This window comes from Littorina saxatilis, linkage group LG7 (genome assembly GCF_037325665.1).
Source record: "Littorina saxatilis isolate snail1 linkage group LG7, US_GU_Lsax_2.0, whole genome shotgun sequence".
Taxonomy (NCBI): Eukaryota; Metazoa; Mollusca; class Gastropoda; order Littorinimorpha; family Littorinidae; genus Littorina; species Littorina saxatilis.
In genome coordinates, this window is record NC_090251.1 from 3,170,855 (window position 1) to 3,195,854 (window position 25,000).

The window sequence follows — 25,000 nt, forward strand, 5'->3', positions numbered from 1 at the left end:
GTGGTGGTGGTGGTGGTGGTGGTGGTGGTGGTGGTGGGTTTGTTTCTCTTCATAGCAGCAGTATTAACACAGCACCTTCACACACCTGTCATCAGGTGTAGGGTGTAACGTCATTCACGTCATGTCCTACTAGTGATGTTCACACGTGCGACTTTCAGACAATGTTGAAACGATTGTTGTCAATAAAGAAGGCAGACAATAGTTGGTGCAGCAAAATAATCGTGAAGTTATAACCATGTAAAAAGACAACGCGAATTTTGATCAATTGCCGGCAGACTTCTGGTCAAAACAAATCTCCCTTTGAAAACTGTGCGACTTTGAACAAAGACCCCAAATACAGGGCTTTTGCTTTGAACCGCTCTTTCTGGAGGCGTTAAGTTTTTTTTCTATTGTTCTCTTTTTGGTGAGGTTTGTTGTTGTTGTGTTGTTACATGTATAAGCTTTAGAGGGGTGGGGGGGTGTGGCTTGGTGGTCGCAGTATCAAAATATGTAAAGGGAGACAACAGCACCAGTGGACTAGCCGTTGCTTCCTGCCATGCAGACACAATCATCAATTTTTCTTATTAATATATATCTAAGGGTTACATCAGAACATGCACTGGGACCAGCACGGTTGGCCCAGTGGTAAGGCGTCCGCCCCGTGATCGGGAGGTTGTGGGTTCGAACCCCGGCCGGGTCATACCTAAGACTTTAAAATTGGCAATCTAGTGGCTGCTCCGCCTGGCGTCTGGCATTATGGGGTTAGTGCTAGGACTGGTTGGGCCGGTGTCAGAATAATGTGACTGGGTGAGACATGAAGCCTGTGCTGCGACTTCTGTCTTGTGTGTGGCGCACGTTATATGTCAAAGCAGCACCGCCCTGATATGGCCCTTCGTGGTCGGCTGGGCGTTAAGCAAACAAACAAACAAACAAACAAACATGCACTGGAGGCATTAATTAGTTAGCAGACTGCGCCTAGGAGACTGAACCTTGTTATAGTAGAAGGCCACAGAGCTAAATTTAGTGTTGCCAGCACGAAAAACTAGAGCTGCATCTGCCGCGCGCACCGATGTTGGCCTTTAACGCGAAACAGACGGTTGCTTCGAAAAAAAAATCGTTTAGAGAACAGTCAAAATCGGCAGCAAGACCAACAATAACAAAAAACAAAACAAAAAACCCCAATCTTGTAAGAGAAGCTGTGAGCTTGTCACCTGTTCCTGGCGCTCCCGTAATGTAGACCAGTGGCGGGTCTCTGTTCATTAGGTCGAGCTGTTGCAGGGTCAGAACCAGAAGTGCCAGCCTCCGCCCCAGTTCCGCCACCGCCTGTCCTGTAGTCCGCACCTCCACACGGACACCGTTGTAGCAGGGGACAGACACCGTGGTGGCCGGACCAACAAACCTGTAGCAGAAACAATTAAGATAATGATAAATGATAATTAATACTTAAACGTCGAATACCAACATTGTTTCAGCACTGCGACGTAACTGACATGGATGTCATTTCTCTCACCTGGCAACGATGTCCAGGTAAAGTTGGTCAGTAAGCCGAGCGTCCACAGTACAGGCCATCCTGTGTTGCCACCAGGTGCTCAGCTGTGATAACACGGCGGGTGTCACGTGCCAGTACGATGCAGGCTGGGACAGTTGGTCAGAGCAACAGCAAAGCTGAACGGCCTCTGCTGCATTGGCCGCACCCAGGCTCTGACACACCGCCTGCAGCAGAGACATACATGTACGCAAAACTGTATCTTTGTGTGGGGTACCAGTAACATTATTTGCTTGGTTGAAACTGACAAAACATCCATCAAGCAGTGTGGCTATGTGCGCACGCTCGCGCGCGAGTGTGTGTGTGTGTGAGTGTGTGTGGTGTGTGTGTGTGTGTGTGTGTGTATGTGTGTGTGTGTGTGTGTGTGTGTGTGTGTGTGTGAGGCAGTTTCTCCCTGTGTCTCTATCTCTGTTTCTTTCTCTTTATTCTCTCTCTCTCTGTGTCTATATCTCTGTCTCTCTGGTCTGTTTGTTTGTCTGTGTGTCTGTCTCTTTCTCTCTCCCTCCCTCCCTCCCTACCTACCCCCCTCTTGCTCTCTCTCTCCCTTTCTCTCTCCCTTTCCCTCTCCCCTCTCTCCTCTCGCTCTCTCTCTTTCGCTCTCTCTCTGTCCTTCTCTCACCCCTCTCGCTCTCTCTCTCTCTCTCCCTCTTCCCCCTCTCGCCCCCTCTCTCTCTCTCTGTCTCTCTCCCTCTCTCTCTGTCTCTCTCTCTCTCTCTCTCTCTCTCTCTCTCTCTCTCTCTCTCTCTCTCTCTCTCTCTCTCTCTCTCTCTCTCTCCCTGTTCTCTTTTTTGATTAACGAACTTGCGTCTGAAATGATTCTAAAAGGGAGGCATGGAATTCAACTTCTTCCGGGTGAAATTGAACTATTTATCATGATGTTTGCTGACGACATAGCATTGCTCTCAGTGACACCGGTGGGACTACAAAACCAGCTAAATATATTGCATGAAGTTGCCAACAGATTAGGTTTAAAGGTAAACAAAGAAAAAACAAAAGTGTTGGTATTTCGCAACGGTGGATACTTGGGGAAAAACGAAGCCTGGACATTTGGTCACGACAACATGTACGTTACCAACTCGTATAAATATCTCGCCTTAACCTTGACCACCAAAGTTTCCATCCAACGATGCTTTGAAGACTCTATTGTACGAGCTAAGCAGGGTGTTATCGACATTTTTAGAGTTCTGTGGAATATTGGATGTTATGATCTAAACCTTTTTTTCACACTCTTTGATACACAGATTACCCCCATATTGCTATACGGTTCAGAAATGTGGGGTTGTTTTGATTGCTCTAACATTGAAAAGGTACACATGTTCGCATGCAAACGGATAATAGGTGTTTCCCCTCAAAGTCCCAACTGCATGGTATACGGAGAACTCGGTAGATTTCCCCTATCAGTTCTCGCTGCTACCAGATGCGTTAAATACTGGTTGCGGCTAAATCGCCTCCCCAACACAAGATATGTAAAAATGGCCCATGTGATGATGAGGAACATGGCAGACAGAGGGACAGACAATTGGTCCGCTAGGGTCAGGAACCTCCTATGTGAAAATGGGTTTGGACATGTGTGGACGTACGGCTATGTCGGCAACGAAAAACACTTTATCAAGGCTTTTCAACAACGCCTAAAAGACTGCTTTATCCAGAACTGGCATAGTAAGCTGGAAGACAGTGAGAGGTATGACACATACAAATTGTTTAAACCTGATTTTGGAAGAGAAAGGTACCTTGACCAAATAGACAATCCATATATTCAAAAAGTGTTCACAAAATTCAGACTTGGGGTTTCACCCTTGATGTGCAATAAACAGAGATACTCTGCAAACGGTTCCCATGTTTGCCCACTTTGCAGATACCCTCACGAAAACGAGCACCACTTTCTTTTTAAGTGCCCAGTATACTCGGATATAAGAGAAACTTACTTGGAAAATGTCTTTGAAATTGGTCAACTCGAAAACTCGTCAATGCAGATACTACTAACACAAAACAAAAGTAGGTTGTGGGCACTCTCCCAGTATACATTTTATGCATTCAGGCATCGACAGCAACTGCTAGGCTAAAATGAATGTGTGAAAATGATTTCCGATCGATATGTTTCAACCCTTAGCACTGTATTTGCACTTGTTCTTACTTGTCTCTGAGAGAGTATACATTGAAATGGAAACTCTACTCCCCCCTTGTACAAACACAACAGTGTGGTTTACAATAAAATTTTCTGAGTTCTGAGTTCTCTCTCTCGTTACCTGTTCCAACTGTTGATCGTTGTCCAAGACTCGCTCTAACTGAGCACTGCTGATGTAAGGCAGGAAGAGAGTTTTCTTGACAGTCATGCCAGGTCCCATGTCACTCACAAGGTGCCTCACCACTCTCTCCGACTTGTCCAGCTGCTTGACCGCTTTCTCCACCTTCTCGGCAATGACAGCATCATCTGTCTCGTTTGCGGCATTATTGTTTTTTCCCACAGACTTGAGCTCTCCGATCAGAATGCCGTGCTGGCGGTGGATCAACAGAAAGTCAAAATCCCCCTGACGATCTTGTGGTAAGTCTTTGGGTCGTGGGAGCCGTTCAGCGGCCGCAGCGTAGGCAGGATCGTTGAGGTAGCTGCCGAACTGTAGCTGAGACAGGATGAACATGGCCTCGTGACGACTGTCGCCAAGCTCCTGCAGGTTCAGCATCACGTGGTTCTGGGCAAAGTCATCCTGTAAGTCGCAGTCTTGCATTCCTACTGGTGGGAGATGTGGCCCTGGCTCCTCGGCCCACATATGCTGCGGTACTGTCCATCCCTCAGGCTTGGTACTGAGAGCTGTGTGGCGCAACCGGGCACTAGGTCGTGGCTGTAGCACATGCACAGACAGACCGGTACCGGGCACAGTGCCCTTGACGTAGGGCACCCTGTTGAACTGTACCGGCGGCACACAATAGGTACGGGTAAGAGCGTCAGGGTAGAGTAACGTCACGATCTGCCGCCAGTCATCGGCGTCTGTCTGTTGTGTGTTTCTGGCCGCCATGGTCTCGGGTTCAAACCTTCAATCAATTTAACCTGCGCGCTTTGGGAAAGACGGAGAGCCACTCTCGTGTCGCTGGTTTTGATCAACAATTTATCTTTCCCTTACACCCGGTTAGACAATCAGTCCAGGTTCACAAATGTTCTGTTCTACTGTTTATTTCGTACAATAAGACACACCACACTATCACTGTCACTGACACAAGTCACTTCTCATAGACAAGCAGACCTCACTGTCACTGACACAAGTCATTTCTCATAGACAAGCAGACCTCACTGTCACTGACACAAGTCACTTCTCATAGACAAGCAGACCTCACTGTCACTGACACAAGTCATTTCTCATAGACAAGCAGACATCACTGTCACTGACACAAGTCATTTCTCATAGACAGGCAGACCTCACTGTCACTGACACAAGTCATTTCTCATACAGGCAGACGTCACTGTCACTGACACAAGTCATTTCTCATAGACAGGCAGACCTCACTGTCACAGACACAAGTCATTTCTCATAGACAGGCAGACGTCACTGTCACTGACACAAGTCATTTTTCATAGACAGGCAGACGTCACTGTCACTGACACAAGTCATTTCTCATAGACAGGCAGACCTCACTGTCACTGACACAAGTCATTTCTCATAGACAAGCAGACGTCACTGTCACTGACACAAGTCATTTCTCATAGACAGGCAGACCTCACTGTCACAGACACAAGTCATTTCTCATAGACAGGCAGACGTCACTGTCACTGACACAAGTCATTTCTCATAGACAGGCAGACGTCACTGTCACTGACACAAGTCATTTCTCATAGACAGGCAGACGTCACTGTCACTGACACAAGTCATTTTTCATAGACAGGCAGACGTCACTGTCACTGACACAAGTCATTTCTCATAGACAGGCAGACGTCACTGTCACTGACACAAGTCATTTCTCATAGACAAGCAGACCTCACTGTCACTGACACAAGTCATTTCTCATAGACAAGCAGACGTCACTGTCACTGACACAAGTCATTTCTCATAGACAGGCAGACGTCACTGTCACTGACACAAGTCATTTCTCATAGACAAGCAGAAGTCACTGTCACTGACACAAGTCATTTCTCACAGTCATGCAGACGTCACTGTCACTGACACAAGTCATTTCCAGTTCTTTTTACGATGCTGTTCCCTTTTTTGTGTGATAACAGTAGGCACATTTAGAATTCTGTTTTTGGTGTGGAAATTGTGAGTCAAACAGACTTATTTAAATGTAGTTACAGTGTGAAGTGTGAAAACATTACCTTTAGAAACTGCATGATCATTGTCTACTCCTTGACAATAACATCACCCCGCTGTCACTTTGATCATTAACATCACCCCGCTGTCACTTTGATCATTAATGAAGGCCAGTCACACTTGTTTCATATCTGCACGCCATGAGGCGCTGAAATGTGTGAAGTTTTAATGGTAAAAAATAGAAAACCCTCAATTCCAAATACTGCTTACCGGACCCCTATATGCGACCACCATCGTAAAAAGTACCATCTCACTGTTACTGACACAAGTCATTTCTCTCAGTCAGGTAGACTTCAGTCACTGACACAAGTCATTTCTCTCAGTCAGGTAGACTTCAGTCACTGACACAAGTCATTTCTCACAGTCAGGGAGACTACACTGTCACTGACACAAGTCATTTCTCACAGTCAGGGAGACTACACTGTCACTGACACAAGTCATTTCTCACAGTCAGGTAGACTACATTGTCACTGACACAAGTCCTTTCTCACAGTGAGACATACCTAACTGTCACTGACACAAGTCATCTCTCACAGTCACTGACACAAGTAATTTATCACGGTCAGGTAGACGCTACACTGTAACTGACACAAGTCGATGATGAAAATCAGTTTTAAGTTCTCCTGGCAGCAGTGTCCAAACTGGCACAAGTCGTTACACACCTCTACTTTATACATTGTCCACACTGACACCAGTCGTTTCACACCTCTACTTTATACATTGTCCACACTGACACCAGTCGTTACACACCTCTACTTTATACATTGTCCACACTGACACCAGTCGTTTCACACCTCTACTTTATACAGTGTCCACACTGATACCAGTCGTTTCACACCTCTACTTTATACAGTGTCCACACTGACACCAGTCGTTACACACCTCTACTTTATACATTGTCCACACTGACACCAGTCGTGTCACACCTCTACTTTATACAGTGTCCACACTGACACCAGTCGTTTCACACCTCTACTTTATACAGTGTCCACACTGACACCAGTCGTTTCACACGTACCTCTACTTTATACAGTGTCCACACTGACACCAGTCGTTTCACACCTCTACTTTATACAGTGTCCACACTGACACCAGTCGTTATATACACACCTCTACTTTATACAGTGTCCACACTGACACCAGTCGTTACACACCTCTATTGTATACAGTGTCCACACTGACACCAGTCGTTACACACCTCTACTTTATACAGTGTCCACACTGACACCAGTCGTTACACACCTCTATTGTATACAGTGTCCACACTGACACCAGTCGTTACACACCTCTACTTTATACATTGTCCACACTGACACCAGTCGTTTCACACCTCTACTTTATACAGTGTCCACACTGACACCAGTCGTTACACACCTCTACTTTATACAGTGTCCACACTGACACCAGTCGTTTCACACCTCTACTTTATACAGTGTCCACACTGACACCAGTCGTTTCACACGTACCTCTACTTTATACAGTGTCCACACTGACACCAGTCGTTTCACACCTCTACTTTATACATTGTCCACACTGACAGCAGTCGTTACACACCTCTACTTTATACAGTGTCCACACTGACACCAGTCGTTTCACACCTCTACTTTATACAGTGTCCACACTGACACCAGTCGTTACACACCTCTACTTTATACAGTGTCCACACTGACACCAGTCGTTACACACCTCTATTGTATACAGTGTCCACACTAACACCAGTCGTTACACACCTCTACTTTATACATTGTCCACACTGACACCAGTCGTTACACACCTCTACTTTATACAGTGTCCACACTGACACTAGTCCGTTTCACACCTCTAGAGAAAGGGGGAATGTACGTTCTGGCTCACCGATTCCGACAGACCCTAAATATTAACGCAAAATAGGCTTCTGGACTAAACTTTTACTAAAATGAAACATGCGACAAAATCAGAAAAATACTGCATAAATCCATACAAAAAAAATATAGTAAAGTAAGGTTGTTTTGAACCAATGCCGGGTCTGTCGGAATCAGTAACCCAGAACGTACATTCCCCCTTTCTCTCTGTGCAACGCTAAATTTAGTTTCCATTGAAATATTAACTAGTTGCAGCCAGCGTGTGTTTCGATCCAATCTGCCCGTCTTCGGCAAGCCATAACTACCGTATTGATCTGGTAAAAACAAACAGCAAGCCTGTCTTCTATATTCCTCCAATGGCAAGACAAGATTAAATCATGTGATAGCAACAGTTACGTCACTTCCGCCCACCACTGTCTGTTGATAACAACCCGATCTAGTTTGTGTTGTTAGCAACCAGGCAGACCTGTCTCGCCATTTCGTATTGAGGTGCTGTTCTGTGAAGACGTGTTTGTGTTTCAGTGAAAAAAGTGCTTAATTTAACAAGGTGAATGTCGCAGAATTAGAGAAATAGCTTCTTGAATCGCAAAATGTTCATCAAGAATTGTTAGATTATTCTAGGCGGTCAACAACTTTAATTCTACCTGACATGGAACAAGCTTGTAATGTCCCACTACCAGCGCCAACACCATCAGAATTTTGGACAGAAGAAGAACAGCATGTACTAGAAGAGAATAGAAAATATTTTGAGCAGATGGCCTTAATAGCAGTTAAGGCTAAAACAGAAGGATTAATGAGACTGCCCAAAAAACCAAAAAGGAAGATAGAAGATTTGTTCAAAGAAAAAGACGGAAAGAAAAAGAGAGTAGAACCAACAACGCCAAGTGATTTACATCACTATCTCGTTTCAAACCAAGCAGATGTTAGCCATGCTATATCCACAGAAGCTTTCACAAATGCTTATTTTGCTCAAGCAGAAAATGAAAAAGATATTGTGGAAAGACTGCAAAAAGGGATGAGAAATCTCAAAAGACAGGACGCACAACAAATCTTAATTTACATTCAGTTTGGACAGTTTTTGATTATGTGCAAACAATGGCAGGAGAAGCAAAGAAAAGAAGGGAGAATGAAAGAAACGTGGGCTGACTGGTTGAAAGCAAAAACTGGCTATTCCGATGTTCATGCGCGTAGACTACGCGCCGTTGCTAGATCGCTTTATGCATTTCCGCGATTTACCACTGTTGGTTTGCCAATCAGTTTTATCATGGGCAAACTTAAACAAATCGAAGAGATGCTCCAGATCGAAGAGTACAGAGAGTACTGGTCAGAAACGCCGCATATTCCTGTCACATCAGAGCTCCAACAGTCCCAGTCTTAGACTTACAGTGCTTGTTTGTGCGCAACAACAGAAGTATCACACTGCGCCTGCACTGTTAGACAAGTGTTTAAATATAGTAACGATCATGCATGTACGGTTTCAAAAATAGTAATGACGTGATTCTAAATATAGTAACGATCATGCATGTACGGTTTCAAAAATAGTAATGACGTGATTCTAAATATAGTAACGATCATGCATGTACGGTTTGCTGCGCCTGCCCTGCTTTGGCTGTCTTCTTAATCATCCTGCTTCAACACCCTGCTTCAGCTGTGTTATTGTTTTTGCTTCACTCTGTTTCAACGCTTCGCTTCACTACGCTTCACTACGCTTCACTTCGCTTCAAAGGCTGCCTTCGGGCGGCCGCCGAGTGTTAACTTATTCAATTGACTTGTTTATTTTATTCAAGCTTTTGATAAGTGTACTTGGTGGCTGCTTTGAAACTCAACAAAGCCTAGTACTCCCCTTTCACAAACACTTCCCAAACGCAAGCAACTTCCTCTCCCCCGCTGCAGTCAAAACAAAGCTGTCATAGCGGGTTTTCCCGATTGACAAAAATTCTTATTACACACTCAGACTATTTGCGTTTGTTCTCCAGTGGCCAATTGCATAAGAATATTCTGGTGATGAATAAACGCGCTTTGTGTCATTAGCATCTAAAGATTTCTTGTTTACAATAGTTGTGTTGATCTGATGAAGCGCGGAACTGATCTTAGGGTTGTCATGGTAAAACACTCGCTTCTGAAACAGTGCTTCCTTGTAGTTATCATGCGATATGCTCGACTTTACAACCTGTTTGCTTACACCCTTTGCTTTTTTAACCACCCCTTTCTCACTTGCAACACTGTACATCTTTGCACGCAATCCAACATACTCCTTAATTATCTTCCCATTCATTTCATCTTTCATCTTTCCAATAACCTTCTTGTTAACATTTGAGTGCAATGGTGATTCTTTAGGGTAGTCGCAAGTGTCATAAAAAGAATCTTTTCCTTTTACTGCAGGACTTTCAGCTTCTAGATCTTTGTAAATGTCATCCGCTGGAATGTCAAGTAAGAATGAATCTGTGTCTGTGTAAAGTACTCTCGATTTGGGATATCTTGGTTTCAAATAATCATACAAAAACTCAAGCATCAACAGTTTTGACAACTCTAGCACAGTAAAGCCTATGAATACTGGTTTGTCAAGCTTGACTACAAGTTTTTTCATTAAGATACCATACAGCTGTTCATGAAAGTATTTAAAGTCTTGATACTGTGGTTTGGATGTCAGCTTGATGGCCTCATTTTCTCTTGTAACAAGTCTAACATCCTTTCTCTTGTGTGGGTTTTCCATTGTCTTACCAAAGCAACTGTTGTTCATCAGTTTAAAAAAGTCTTTCTCTGATGCATCAGCGGCTTTGGTTCTCAGTTCTGTGTTTTTCATGATGTAAGGTTTCATAAACTGTTCTTGATCAAATAAAATTATACGATGAACAGCCTTCAAAATTAATCCATGTCTAATGTAAAACTGTAACAGTCTGTAGTGACACACATACTTCTTTTTGTGAAACAGATTGGGCACCAGCTTTGGAGGTTCTCTTGGGTTTACTTTTAACCTCTCAGCCGCTAAAGGATAATCATTATGTAGATCATGAAGTGATAGTGGATAGTCTAAGTCAACTTCTAGTATCCATCCCTTTCGACTGTCTGGGCCTGCTTTTAATATTGTCAGCACAACACATTGTGAAAATGGTCCTGAATAGATCTTAAAGTTCCGAAGTGGAAGCGTCTGACACATTGCCCAACCATACAAATTGTTTGCATCTAGATACATGATGTAATTAGAAGGTTTCATAGGATCAAAGTCGTCCAAGTATTTGTTGTTGGCTTTGCAGTAATTGTGTGAAGCCATACTGATTCCTCCACGTAGTCCATTTTCAATCATCTGAAGTGTAGGTAGATCTGATAGCAAGTCAATCTTTACTCCTGTAAATCTAAGAAATGCATCCCAGCTCATGCCTGGTGCAGATATGTAATGTGAAGGATCTAGATTGTAGTGCTTCATACATGTTCTTCTGTAATTCTCAAATATATCTGCAAGTAAACAAACATCAGCCAACAAATATTGATCATGATAATCACCCATTGTATTACATCCTAATTTATTCCATGCAGTCTTAGCGTGTTCATAGTCTTCGTCACTTATACCTTTACCCTTCAGCCGTGAGAAGTAAGCATCCTTTGGTGGTAACTCATCTTCATCAAACCTCTCCCACGAATCCATGTATTCATATGGATAGACTCCCTTTCTAACTAAGTCACTGTCAAAGTACTTACATGTGATTGGGAAAGCAGTTAGTGATGAAGATAAAGACTCAAGTGTTCCCATCAGATGTTGAGCAGAATCGTAGAAGTATAAACTATTCAGAGTAAAGGCCATGTACTTTTCTGAAGACTGCGCAATGCATCTTGCTTTGTATTCATCAGTTACTGCCTGCATGATCAGATGTGAATCATAACCGCGCAAGTTATGGAAGAAGATTGGAAGCTTCCAAGTCTTAGGATCAAACTTTAATTGTAGATTACATTTGCTGTGTGCTGCTCCTCGGAACTGCCCACTTACATGATCATGATCTCTTACTATTGGATTGTCTATGTTTGGTGTTAGACTTTGTTCGCATATCCAACACTGTGTGGTAGAGTTAAACTGTTCTTGGTCTTCAGGTTTCATAACAATGTCTGAAAGATTCAGTTGTTTGGAGCAGTCATTTCGCACTTGGTTCATTTGCTGTAAGAAGTTCTTTGCTGCATTAGGTCCTCTGTACAATTGCGGTTTAGAATGTTTACCATCTGAACTAACAACAATAAATGCATATGAACAGACTTGATGATTACTTAGAGTTACTGTTTTAGGTAGGTCTTTTGGTAAAGGTCCTTCATATGGCACAATGATAGATTCAAAGTCAGCATAAACAACATAAGGACTTTTCTGTAGTTTGCATACATTCTTAAAATACACTTTGCTGTCTGGCGGTGGTGTTGTTAACTTCACAACCGCATCATCAACGCTCTTACAATGTTGCTTGTGTATAAGTGCTGCATGAATTGATGGAATACGCAAGAGACATCGCCTACAAAAGTCTTGTTTACTATTGTGATTGCTTGTGCTCGCCATCAGTCTACTCATTGTACGAATCAAAGTGTAATGATATTTTACACCATCAGTCATTAGTAACATGTCAACATGGTTAGTATCACAATCACCAATCGTTGGTGAGTTCTTTGATATTCTGACTGGTTTCAGTTCATCTTCCTCATCCCACGTGTAAACATTTACGGTGATGGGTTTGTTTTGCTGTTCAAATTTGTCAATGCTTGTAATGCTGACAGGAAATTCAATACCAGTAAAGTTTAGTTTATTTCTGTATGCATGATAGTTAGACACTCTTTCTGCATTTTTCTTTACACTGTACAGTCTTGCCAGAACACACCACATAAAACATTTGTCATCATCATTCTTTATGTTCAGCACAGCACGTTTTTTGACAAGAGCAGGAGGTAAAGGTATGTAACTTCTACCTCTGATGGGGGCAAATTTACTTAGCTTCAATTCTATTTTTATAATTTCACCTTCTGACCATCCGGATCCTTTCATCTTTGCATCCTCTGCAGCTTGCTCAAACCGTTTCATCATTTCATCTGCCCAGTTTCCATTCAATTCTGCCATAGAATTAAGTGCTAGTTGTCTGGTTGAAACATGAACTTCTAGCACCTCATCACTGATTGTTTTGTATTTTATTAAACTGACTATCTGCGCTTTTACTGGAGGTTCAATCAACAAATTGTTTGGAATTTGTTCAATGGCGTCTTGCACACTGGACTGCACATTTTGAGGATCCGTTACTTGTAATTCAACGGTGTCAAATACTGTCGATAAAGATTCTAATACAGAGTCTTCCATCGCTGTGAGTTTGATTTTATAACTCAAAATAAAAATATAAATTAAAAAAATAAAGTTGCTAAGAATTCTTTCTCAGAGCTTCCATTTTTGTTAACACTATAAAATCTGAAATAAAAAATCATTTAACATTTGTACCACGTGGAACTAATTGTAATTCCTCTTTTACAAAGGCTCTTTGCGGTGCTGGTTCTCTCAAGTAATATATAGGTGGATTTGTCTCTACTACTCTCTTGATTTCATGAATGTTAATACTCCAGATTGGATCCGTTGCACGCTTCCTGCTGTCACCCTCAGCTTCACCGGGTGCATATAAATATCTGACTTTCTGATTGAAAGGTAGTAATGCCACTGGTGTTGTTGACTTTGGAGCAACAGGTATTGTTTTCTGTTTGATTGCATCAACTGGTCTTAACCCTGTAGCTTTAAATACCTCCAGATTCATTGCTCTAAGTACTGATGGTAATCTTTTGACCCATTCAGTGTTACGCAATTTACTTTCTGTGTCCAAAAATTCCTGATGGTACTGATATGAAAACAGTTTTTCTGCCAACTGTTTGTTAAAGCTCTCAACAATAGCCTGTGACCTGTGGTTTCCTGGAATACCTCTCTTCACTGTAACATGATGTTTTAACAGAAGCTGGTTGACAGCTCCTTTAAACTCCTTACCATCATCGCACTGAATCATTCTGGGATACTTTAGTGGTCCACGTCTGTAAATTTCTTGCAGGGCAACAGCTGTAGCTATAGCACTTTTCTCTGTCAACGGTTCAGCATCTTTGTATCTTGTTGCAACATCAACTACAGTCAGTGCATACTTATATTTCTTCCTTCTGACTGTGTCATGCGGTAAATACAGCAGGTCTATTTGATGAGTGTCATTCGGTTTAATGTTAACAAAGTGTGGTCGTGTAATTTTTCTTGGTGCAGGTAAATAGATCTGCCAAACTGCCTGCTTTGACAACCATTTCTTTGCTATATCTTGAGAAACACCTGCTGCGTCACTGAGCTTGTCAATAGCAGTTCTTCCTTTCCAGTATCCTTTTGGGGAATAATATATTTTAGATAACAAAGCATCACTCATGGTTTTTTAAATGACAGAATATTAAGATTTGACAGCACGCGCAATAAAGTAAACAACAGCCATACCAATAACAATGAAAACAATCTCGCCCACCTTCTGCTCTTCTGAAGGCTGATAAAAGTCACCCAGTTTTGGAGGAGCACTTGTCTTCATTTTCTTTCCAGTTACAAGATAGTATTCTTGAATGGCTGCATCAACATTGGCAAAGGTTTTGTTTGCATGTCCTTGCTGCCTGAGTTTATCATTCATAAAGTCTAACTGCGCAATTCGTTTCTTCTCGTATTCATCCTGTGCTTTCGCCAGTTGTTCCATGGCTTTGTTGTGCCTTTCCCTCTCTTCACCATTTTGCAGTTTAGAAAACAAATAGTTGCTGCCAGAAAATGCAAGCGCATTTACAATCGCACCTCCCACCACCATAACCAAGCTAGCCATTTTATTGTCTTACATGTTTATATTTTCTGGAATAATTCCTTGCTTCACCAAAAAGTCTTTTGTTGCAAAGGAAGCTGTCACAACACCAATTAGTTTAGCACCGTCTTCGAAGTCTAACTTTCCCAAGTCGGCTGGTTTCATTCTGAGGAGACTTTTACCCAGCATTGTGTAACCTACACTCAAGCCTCCAATCACTGCAGCGTGATAAACTAGATTAACTATTGTCTTTTCAGAACTCATTTTTATGTTATCAAAATTAAAATATTAAAATTATTCCATATGAAATGAATCCACTGCAGGTACTACTGTGGGCTTTTTTATTGTTTGTGCTGCTTTGTTTGTTGGTTTTGGTGTTTCTGATTTTGGTGTTTCTGATTTTGGTCTTTCTGACACTTTATATTTGCCTTGCCAAAGTTTGTAAAGCAAGTATCCACCTCCTCCAACAACAGCTGCTACAGCTACTTTTCTGTATGATAGAAATGAAGATTTTAATTCTTGATCAGTTTGTGTGACCTTAGTCACTTCAGGAATGTTTGGTGTCTGCTCAACCTCAGACATAATGTTCTGCTTTGCCTTTTGATTTAACTTTTTTTGTCTGTTCCATTCGGCTAGTTTTTTTCCTGCTTCTACTCTACCAGGTTTCTTTGTCACTGTGTTCACTTCTGGTATTTTCGTCTGCTCCACTGTCTGCTTCAACTGATCCGTCATCTTTTTTATTCTGAAAATTAATGTGTTTGAAAGTAATTAATCCAGCAACAAATGGTACTAATAAAGAACCAAATCGATAATACAGGCCACAGGCAAGAGATTCGAGGGACTTGGAAACAACAGGGTCATGAGTTAGATCATGTGTTAAGTCTTCCTCCGAGTCGAGAGGTGTAAAATGTCCAAAAATCTTTGTGTACAAACCTATAACAGTCTGTCCAATACTTCTAACCATCTTAGAACCAAGCACTGATTCATACCGTCCATGATACTTTTCTATATCTTCTGAGGAAAGATGTTGTACTTCTTCCACAGTTAACTGCTGCCCAAGGTAGTGTTTTGTTTTTCCACAAACAGCAAGTGAATACAATCTTTCTTTTTTATCAGGTATAGTCCTACTGTCACAGATTTCAATATCTGTAGCAGTCTGCATCAGCAATTCATCACAGTTCATTTTATTTTGATGCAGAATAAAATTAAAATCTAGAAATTAAACTTGAGTAAGAACTTAGGTAGGAACTTAACAAGAACTTAGGTAGGAACTTGAGTAAGAACTTAGGTAGGAACTTAACAAGAACTTGACAAGAACTTGACAAGAACTTAACAAGAACTTGAGTAAGAACTTGACAAGAACTTGACAAGAACTTGTGTAAGAACTTGACAAGAACTTGAGTAAGAACTTGACAAGAACTTGTGTAAGAACTTGAGTAAGAACTTGAGTAAGAACTTGACAAGAACTTAGTAAAAACTTGAGTAAGAACTTAGCAAGGATTTCTACAAACATACATACTGAACTGGTTGATCAGTTTTTAAAACCAGTTTCGAGTGCTTAGAAGATTTCAGATTATTCTTTATTCTTTCTCTCTCCTGTTTGTTTTCAATGACATCATTTTCTCGAAGACACTCTTCAAAACTGTCACGGTCCTTTGAATAGAACAATGTTATTGTTTTGAGTTGCTCTCTAAAGTCTTTCAGAACTGCATTGTATTTTTGTGTTAATATCCAAACTGATATTAATGCATGTCGTCCACTGAATGCAAGCTTTGCTAGTGCACTTTTCTTTCTAACAATGTCACGTTCTGCTGCACAGTCATCAATAATAAACAGTGTTGGCGTGTTCTGAAAAAGATCGAAATAATGCTCCAAGCAAACATTTAGACGATCAGAAGGATTTACAATAAATATATTTTGATCAGACCATATGAATTTTCTCTCCTTGTATGTTCTGTTATGCTTTATAGTTGGACAGAATATGACTATGTGTTCAAAGTGATTTATGTAAACAGTCTGTAATAAATCCAAAACATATCTTGTTTTGCCGCAACCTGTTGCCCCACAAATCAAAGAACAGTGTGGATCTTTTGGAAGAAAATCTAGATACTTCATTTTAACACGTTCAATAAACAATATCCTGTAATCTGCTTTCAGAGATGTTTAACTGCGCATCTGACACAACAAACACGTAGATCTTAACTGATTTACTACTACTCCCTACTTCCTTTTCAATTTGTATTGTGATTCCTTCTGATCCGTTTTCAATTCGCCTTCCACTTCCATGCAGTTTGTTGTCGTCAGTTGTTCTGAGATCCAGCCATAACGCATATTTATTTGTCAAGAAATCTTCTACGCCAACACCGTGTAAATGTAGATCTTTAGCCACAAGATCAGATGTTGGGTCTTTCAATCTTCCTCCAGTAAAGTACTTTCTTGCTTCATCATAGTGTTGGTATGGCAGCATGCCAGATGCAAATATTTGGTTTGGCTGCCCTTCAATTGTGCAATATACTCTATTGATTAGTGGATTGTAAAACTTTTCTATTTGCCTTTCATATGAATCTTTTGGTTCCTCAAACAACATAAGTATTCCCTTCATTGACCTAGCTGGTGTATTCAAGTTAATGTTCCAGATTGGATCAGCCTGGCTTTTTGAAAGTGTACTGTGATTCAACACTCTTTCATAATAGATAGGCAGCTTAGAACTGTACTGATTTTCTATAAGTCTAGCCAGTTCAGGATGGTTTACAACATCAAACTCTAAAGAAATTCCAGACACCTTATACTTTGCTTCCGGGTCTTGTGAAAGCATAACACGATCATAACTATTGAAAGTCAGGTCGTATGACAGCCTGTCACGCAATGCTCCTTGATAGAAGGGAGGATGTGAATTTATGAGTTCAAAGTCAAGTGGAATACAAAATTTGTTTCCAAAAGCAACATTGACAGCGTTATCTTTTTTGTTGTCAGCTTTATCTCCTGCTCCTATTCTAACTTTTATCCCATTTTCTGACTGAATCCCTTGAAACACTCTGTTTTTCTTTTCATTGTCAGTCAACCAATTATCTGCGTAAACTAAAAAAACATCTGCATTATTCAATGACATCACTTCCCGCCCTTCCAGTTTGACAGTAATCTTCCTCACAATTGCTCTTCCTACATTATAAGCCAAAGTCCTATTTTCATCTGAGCCAGATTCTAATTCTAATTTGAATGATAGTCTTACAGTGCCCGGTACAATAACATCGTTCTTACCTAGATTAGGAAACCTAACAGTAAGTATTTCATTCTGATCAATAGTAGAAGGATTATTTGTAACTATAACTGTTTGCCTTATTCCTTTTACCCCGAGAGGTTCTTTCAGCCTTCTGTAAGGATCAAGAACAGAACCGAACGATTGTGCCATCTTTTTTTATTTTCAAAATAAAAAATAAGTTACAAATGGCAGAAGGTGGATTTGAAGATTTATTTGAGCCAGCGGACGACATGAGCGAAGCAATCCCTTTGGTTCCCTACCATCATTCACTGCATTATGAGGTGGCACGACATGAACTTCTGGAAGGTAAAGTTAGAGATTTCTACAAAAGTTTAGGAGAAGAACCTGATGTTTTAGATCCAAACCAGTTCAAAATGGAAGCAAATCATTTATATACAACTAGCGATAAAGGAGAAAAAGTCCAACTTACATATAAATCTAATCCTGCTAAGTTTCTATCAAAAGTTTCACTAAAACAAAAACTTACTGCTAATCGACTTAGGCAATTAGATATTGTGCCTAGCACACGGTCATCACCTTCCCATGTTGTTTCCTTACTTCAAAAAGCAGAACTAGGACTACCAACTGCTACTCAAATAGAATCTGTTCCATTGCAAGATCTTAATAAACTTGCAGATGAGGCTGATCAACTTATACAAGAGATAGAGACTTCTTTTTCTGAGGAAACTTCACTGAAGACTCCACATGAACTATTACCTATGAGAGAAATAGAAGCCCTTAATCAATCACTACAAACCATCAGAGGTGAAATAGCAAATAATCTGTCAAAACTAGGTCAGCTGGATGAAGATATAAACAAAGAGAAACAAAAACTTGCTGATGCTGATGATTTGAACCTAGAACAAGAAGTAAAAAACAGAATTTCTAAGCGTTTAAAAGATTTGCAGGAGGAGAAAGCCATAAGGTTAGAAGTTCTAAGTAACAATAGAGAACAACTGAGAACACAGGTCAGCAGAATAAAAAATACAATTCAAAGAATCCTTTACGAAGACACAACTCTTGCTGAAAGAATTAGAACGCTTTTCAGAGAGCAGGGAATCACAATAGCTAGTATACTAACTGCGTTAGGATTTGCAATAAGCACATTAGTGTTAACACTCACAGGTGGCACTGTCACACCACCACCTCCACCTTCACCTTCATCTCCATCTGATCCGGGATGGGTAAAGAAACAACTCAAACACATTGCAGAACTATTAAAGAAACTAGCAGCAAAAGCTTTGGATGCACTTCCAGGAATCATTGGTTCAATTGTTAGCTGGCTGTTATCTTTTGCAGGTAAAGTTGTTGGTTTCATGGCTGAACATCTCTGGACTCTAATAGTTTTAATTGCAGGTGTTCTGCTAACGAGAATAAAGCAAAAGTAAGCCTACACCCACTCCACCAATTACTAGAGCAGTCTTCTGCGATTCATGATCATCACTAATACTAACAGCTTGATCATCACTAGTGACAGAATGATCTTCACCTGCAGCGTGATCTTCACTTGTCACGCTTTGTTTCTGTTCATTGTGATATGGCTGTAGCATCGTTCTGATTTCTGAATTCAGTTCTTCACCCTTTCCAAGCGGCTGGGTGTCACTAGCAATAATGATTTCATTGTTATAATTTGTTATTGTTCCAATCTGCAGCTGGAGATCAGAAGGTAACATGTAAAGGCCGTTACCAACAGCAAAGTCAACTTTTGATCTTGCATAACGGAGAGAGTCTTGATACCTTTTGATGCTGGAAGGTAGATCAACTGCAGAGTTTATGACATCTTCTAAATTTGATAACAACTGTTTCTGTGCACCAAACCCTGTGCTTGTTCTCATTATGTTTGATCGTGTCTGTGCCTGCGAGCCTAGCAAGCACCACGCATATGTTCGGATAGATTCATTGATCCTTTCAACACCTGATCCAGTGAAACCTTTGCCGGTGTCTAATATAAAAGTAGTCCATGCATTGTGGTGCTCTTGTTCTATTGATCCTAACTGTACCTGCACATTTGAAGAAAAAGATGTATGACCTGGCCAGTAATCAAAATTATACCTCCTGTGGACACCCCATAAATATAGTGTTCCCATGCCATGGTTTTTGTCTTGCTTTTGCCTAAAGTCGGTCTTAAAATCTATATTGAATTCATTGCAGAGACGCTCATACACTTTCATGTTTATCCTATTGTTGAATGGGTTCCAGCTCTTTTCATGCGGCATTGGTGCCTGAAGTTCAGACAAGATTCTCCTGCACTGATAGTAAACGTGAAATGTGTACACACACTTTGTCAGTAAGTTTGAATTATTCATGTGGTCTGCATAGGACACTCCACATCCTGTGGTTGCACAGAATATTGCAAAGTTTAACTGATTCTGATAGAACTGCATTGGGTGAGAGTTCCACATCTTTGGAACACTATCATTTTTGATTGGGGGATTTAGGTAAGAATGGAATGGGTCAGGCACTTTAACGCGAATGGATTCTGTTTCTGTTACAGCAAAGTCCAACTCATGAAAAGAAATAGTCTTTGGATTGTAATATGGTCCAGTTTTGTATTTAATGTCTTTGTTGAATTTATACTGAATCATTTTTGTTGTTGAATAAAAAATGTTTATCACACTAACAAATGTGAAGACTGGTGTGCCAGTTAAACTTGCAAACCCTATCAACAATCAAAATGGAGGAATGAAAGTTGCACTGCATGAAATTATGTACAAGGTTACTTGGTATAATATCAGTAAAAAAAAGGCTAACAACTGGGTTAGAATTAATGGTAAAACACATTCTGTAGAAGATGGTTACTATGACTTCTGCACTTTAGAGAAAGAATTGTTTGCTCCAGTAGGTATTACAGCGAGTTTAAATCATGCAAGTCTCATTGCTACTCTTACTATGCCCAAAACTAGAGAAGTAAACAGATCATTTGAGTTTCCAACCAAACTCCTTGATATGCTTGGAATTACAAATATATACAAGGGAACACGTCCCATTGACATGGATGTTAACAGTGTACTGTTTGTTCACATGAGAGAGCTTAACACATCCTATAATCTGTTTAATGATCAGCGTTCTGATCTGCTTAGGATTCTTCCACCGAGTGATGCCTCTTTTTGTAAAATGCACGTGCCAACATTTAAGACACTTCAGTTCAAGGACTTGGAGGAAGGGTGTCATGAATTCCTACACATTGATCTGAAAAATCAAAGTGGACAACCAGTTGATTGTTTGTTTAACATTACATTGGAAATAGTTCCATAAAATATTGAGTATTAAAATGTCGAGTGGACCTACAATAGCTTATCCTGTTGCATGTTCAACTATAGAGTTGAAAGATTTAGCAGACGCTATCGACTTTGAGAGCAATGCTGAAGTTGGTGCAGTGTATGCATTCGAGTTTACAGACACTGGTCATTACAAGAGAAAGGAAATCGACGATGAAAAGAAACCAAGATTTCTCAAACTAGGCCAAATCCGTGATGTTAATGTACCTGATCCAATTGTCGATGACATATACTACATGTGGAAACATCAGAATAAAAAATGGGTACTTAGTCCTGTTATAAAAAAGATTGACTGGGAAATGAAGTTTGAATTTGTGAGTCCATACACTCTTGTTGGAAAAGACGACACATTCCGTAAGTCAATCAATGCTAAACCACTAATTGTTAGCCTTGTTCCTGCGATTAACAGCAGGGGAGAAGTTGCAGTTAAACCTTTCCATAAGAACAACTATCTCATTCACAGAAAACAAAGTGTTGAAAAGGACGCTGACACCATTGTCGATTTTATACCCAAGCTTCCAATAGGGCAGAATGCAACTATGATATTTGATATAGTTGTCAGGAAAAGGGAAGAAACCACAAACACTGTTCTAATGAGAGGAATAAATCTCAACTGGAGACCATTAAATGTTGAAGAAGTCAGAGTATTTATTGCTGTTCAAAAGGATTCTAACACAATAAAAAAACAGACGTCAAACCAAAATGTTGTTGTTAACGCAGATATAAATAATTTAACAGAAATAAGAAGTATTAATCTTACTTATCTTGATTTGATTGCTTTCTACTATACAGATAAGGTGTTAAGCAATGAACAGCTTCAAAGCTTAGCAGAAACACTGGCCAGTGAGAATTAAGATAAATATTTTATATTTTGCATTAAAAAGATGACTAGCAGTGTGAAGCTTTATCCTAATATTGATGAAAGTGCAGCAGAAAGTCAACAATTCAGACTGGCACACATTAGTAATATACAAAAACAACTAGAAGATGAATTAGAAAAATATTCTCGCGCTAGACGTAAGTACTCAACAACTTACAACAGCCTTTCTAATGCCAGCACTGGTTCTACTATCCTTGCATCAGCTGCAGGTGTAACGGGAACAATTCTGTTAGCTACCGGAGTAGGGACTCCAGTTTCTCTAATCCTAGGTGGTGTGGCAGCAGCAGTTGGTGGTTTATCATTTATAGCATCAGCTATAATGAAAAAAATTGTGAAAAAGCTTGAAAAACACGAATCCATTTCCACTCTTGCATCATCAAAATTGTCTAGCCTAAAACTGTCTATCAGTAAAGCACTTGAAGATTCAAAAGTTTCTGACGAAGAATTCAAACAGATACAAACAGACTTTGATGACTACAAAAGTAAGAAAGCAAGTATTCAAACAAAAACACGAGCTGAATATAACAAGCCACTCGATATAGAAGATCTGAAAAAGCAGTTTTTAAAAAAGGGGATTCAAATAGGACGGGAAGAAAAAGTAAAAATAGAATCACTTGTAAAGAGTTAACTATTCGTTTAGACAGTCACATTGCATGTATCAGATATAATTCTAACAGTGAAAGAACATATGAAGTAAAGTTTGTAAATGAGAGAGCGTATTGAGCTTAAGAATGTTGTATAAGAGAAAGGGAGAATGTACGTTCTGGGTTACTGATTCCGACAGACCCGGCATTGGTTCAAAACAACCTTACTTTACTGTATTTTTTTTGTATGGATTTATGCAGTATTTTTCTGATTTTGTCGCATGTTTCATTTTAGTAAAAGTTTAGTCCAGAAGCCTATTTTGCGTTAATATTTAGGGTCTGTCAGAATCGGTGAGCCAGAACGTACATTCTCCCTTTCTCTCCTCTACTTTATACAGTGTGGAGACGAGCTGGGAGATGACACGTCGTCACAACGACACTGACAGAGCTGTTAGTAACCGCTACGTCACGGGCAGTGAATGCACGTCGCCACACGCACCTTGTCACCCCCACCCCCACCCCCTCCCCCTGTGTACAGACCGACGTACCTGTCAGTGGTTGTACCCTGTAGGATTCACAGTGCACGGGTTGATATGACTAGACTGGAAGGGTCCTTGCAAGTGCGGGAACATTCTGTTTGCAACTTAGAAAATCTTCTTGTTGTCTTTGTTCAGAGGTTATTTTTATTCAATGGTTTTTATTCAATTCAACGCGTGACTCAGGGCGGGGATGTAGCTCAGTCGGTAGCGCGCTGGATTTGTATCCAGTTGGCCGCTGTCAGCGTGAGTTCGTCCCCACGTTCGGCGAGAGATTTATTTCTCAGAGTCAACTTTGTGTGCAGACTCTCCTCGGTGTCCGAACACCCCCGTGTGTACACGCAAGCACAAGACCAAGTGCGCACGAAAAAACCCTGTAATCCATGTCAGAGTTCGGTGGGTTGTAGAAACACGAAAATACCCAGCATGCTTCCTCCGAAAGCGGCTTATGGCTGCCTAAATGGCGGGGTAAAAACGGTCATACACGTAAAAGCCGTGGGAGTTTCAGCCCATGAACGAACAAACAAACAACGCGTGACTCGCTTAGATGAGGCGTCTTATCGACTTTACACATGTTTAATATGTACGCAGTAAAAACATTTACAGCCCTTTCTGTAACCCGTGTTGTCTTGTGGATTAAGAGAAGAAGATGGTTTGTTGAATGTGGCCATTAATTCTACACAGCAGCCTTTTCGTCCAAACATTTTGTTTGCCTTTCTACTGAGTGGTATAGATACATTACAATCTCGTGGTTCAAAACAGCGAGGGAACGATCCTGCCGTATGCTAAGTCTTGATCCAGAAAGTCTGTGAAATGTGACGCCGTTACTTTGAAGAGTGTTTTGTGCTTTCTGTGACAGCCATTGAACGTTGCCCTTTGGCTGAACGCCGTAACACCGTGTCTCTGCCTGGTGTCATCCCAACCTGCCGCTTCCCAGCCTGCCGTATCCCACCCTGCCGCATTCCAGCCTGCCGCACCCCAACCTGCCGCATCCCACCCTGCCGCACCCCAACCTGCCGCATCCCACCCTGCCGGCCGCACCCCAACCTGCCGCATCCCACCCTGCCGCATCCCACCCTGCCGCACCCCAACCTGCCGCATCCCACCCTGCCGCACCCCACCCTGCCGCACCCCAATCTGCCGCATCCCACCCTGCCGCACCCCAACCTGCCGCATCCCACCCTGCCGCATCCCACCCTGCCGCACCCCAACCTGCCGCAACCCACCCTGCCGCACCCCAACCTGCCGCATCCCAACCTGCCGCACCCCAACCTGCCGCATCCCACCCTGCCGCACCCCAACCTGCCGTATCCCACCCTGCCGCGATGTCGATTTTAGTGTGTGTGTGTGTGTGTGTGTGTGTGTGTGTGTGTGTGTGTGTGTGTGTGTGTGTGTGTATGTGTGTCGTATCCCACCCTGCTGCGATGTCGATTTTAGTGTGTGTGTGTGTGTGTGTATGCGTGTGTGTGTATGCGTGTGTGTGTGTGTGTGTGTGTGTGTGCTCATATTTGTTTTCCTTCCACGCGCCGGTCAGATTCTGCAAACGTGTAAACATTTACTTGTCAACATTTCTTGGCTATCTTTGCGTCTAATCTTGGCACAGCAAACTAAACAAGATTGTGGGCCGTCAACATCCTAATGTGCATGTCCTCGTCAACATCTTGAGGGCAGAGCAGGCTCAAATGGAGATATCGTTGAACAGGGCTCGGCCTCGGGGCAAGACCACCATCTCGTCGCCGAAAGTATCGTGAGCTAGACGAACGTCTCATGCGACTTCGGGAAATGTTCCGCCAAGGCGGCATGACAGTTCCTCACCTCTGTGCGCCACATTGTACACCACTTCTAAACAAAGTGGTTGAGACACTAAGAGTCTATCATGTACCTATTAAGTGCAATGTGTATGTGCGTGTGTGTGTGTGCGTGTGTGTGTGTGTGCGTGTGTGTGTGTATGTGTGTGTGTGTGTGTGTGTGTGTGGTGTGTGTGTGTGTGTGT

At 41.5% G+C, this 25,000-nt stretch overlaps 2 protein-coding genes across 5 annotated transcripts in view; both read right to left on the reverse strand.

Annotated features, from left to right (window-relative positions):
- LOC138970484 (uncharacterized) overlaps positions 1–23,088 on the reverse strand; it is a 231,998-nt gene extending 208,910 nt beyond the window's left edge. Inside the window, exon 1 of the mRNA XM_070342940.1 lies at positions 23,020–23,088. The gene's annotated coding sequence lies outside the window, so the exon portion shown is untranslated. The remainder of the gene's footprint in view (positions 1–23,019) is intronic.
- The window catches only part of LOC138970483 (uncharacterized), a 459,600-nt gene that overhangs the window by 4,064 nt on the left and 430,536 nt on the right, over positions 1–25,000 (reverse strand). For 3 of the 4 annotated variants that reach the window (XM_070342938.1, XM_070342939.1, XM_070342937.1), the window contains exons 3-4: positions 1,490–1,692; positions 1,191–1,378 (exon numbers count right to left, since the gene is read on the reverse strand). In XM_070342938.1, the coding sequence (XP_070199039.1) occupies positions 1,191–1,378; positions 1,490–1,692 (391 nt within the window). Of the gene's footprint in view, positions 1–1,190; positions 1,379–1,489; positions 1,693–3,771; positions 6,301–25,000 lie in introns of those variants that run through there. The other variant, XM_070342936.1, reaches the window with a different exon arrangement.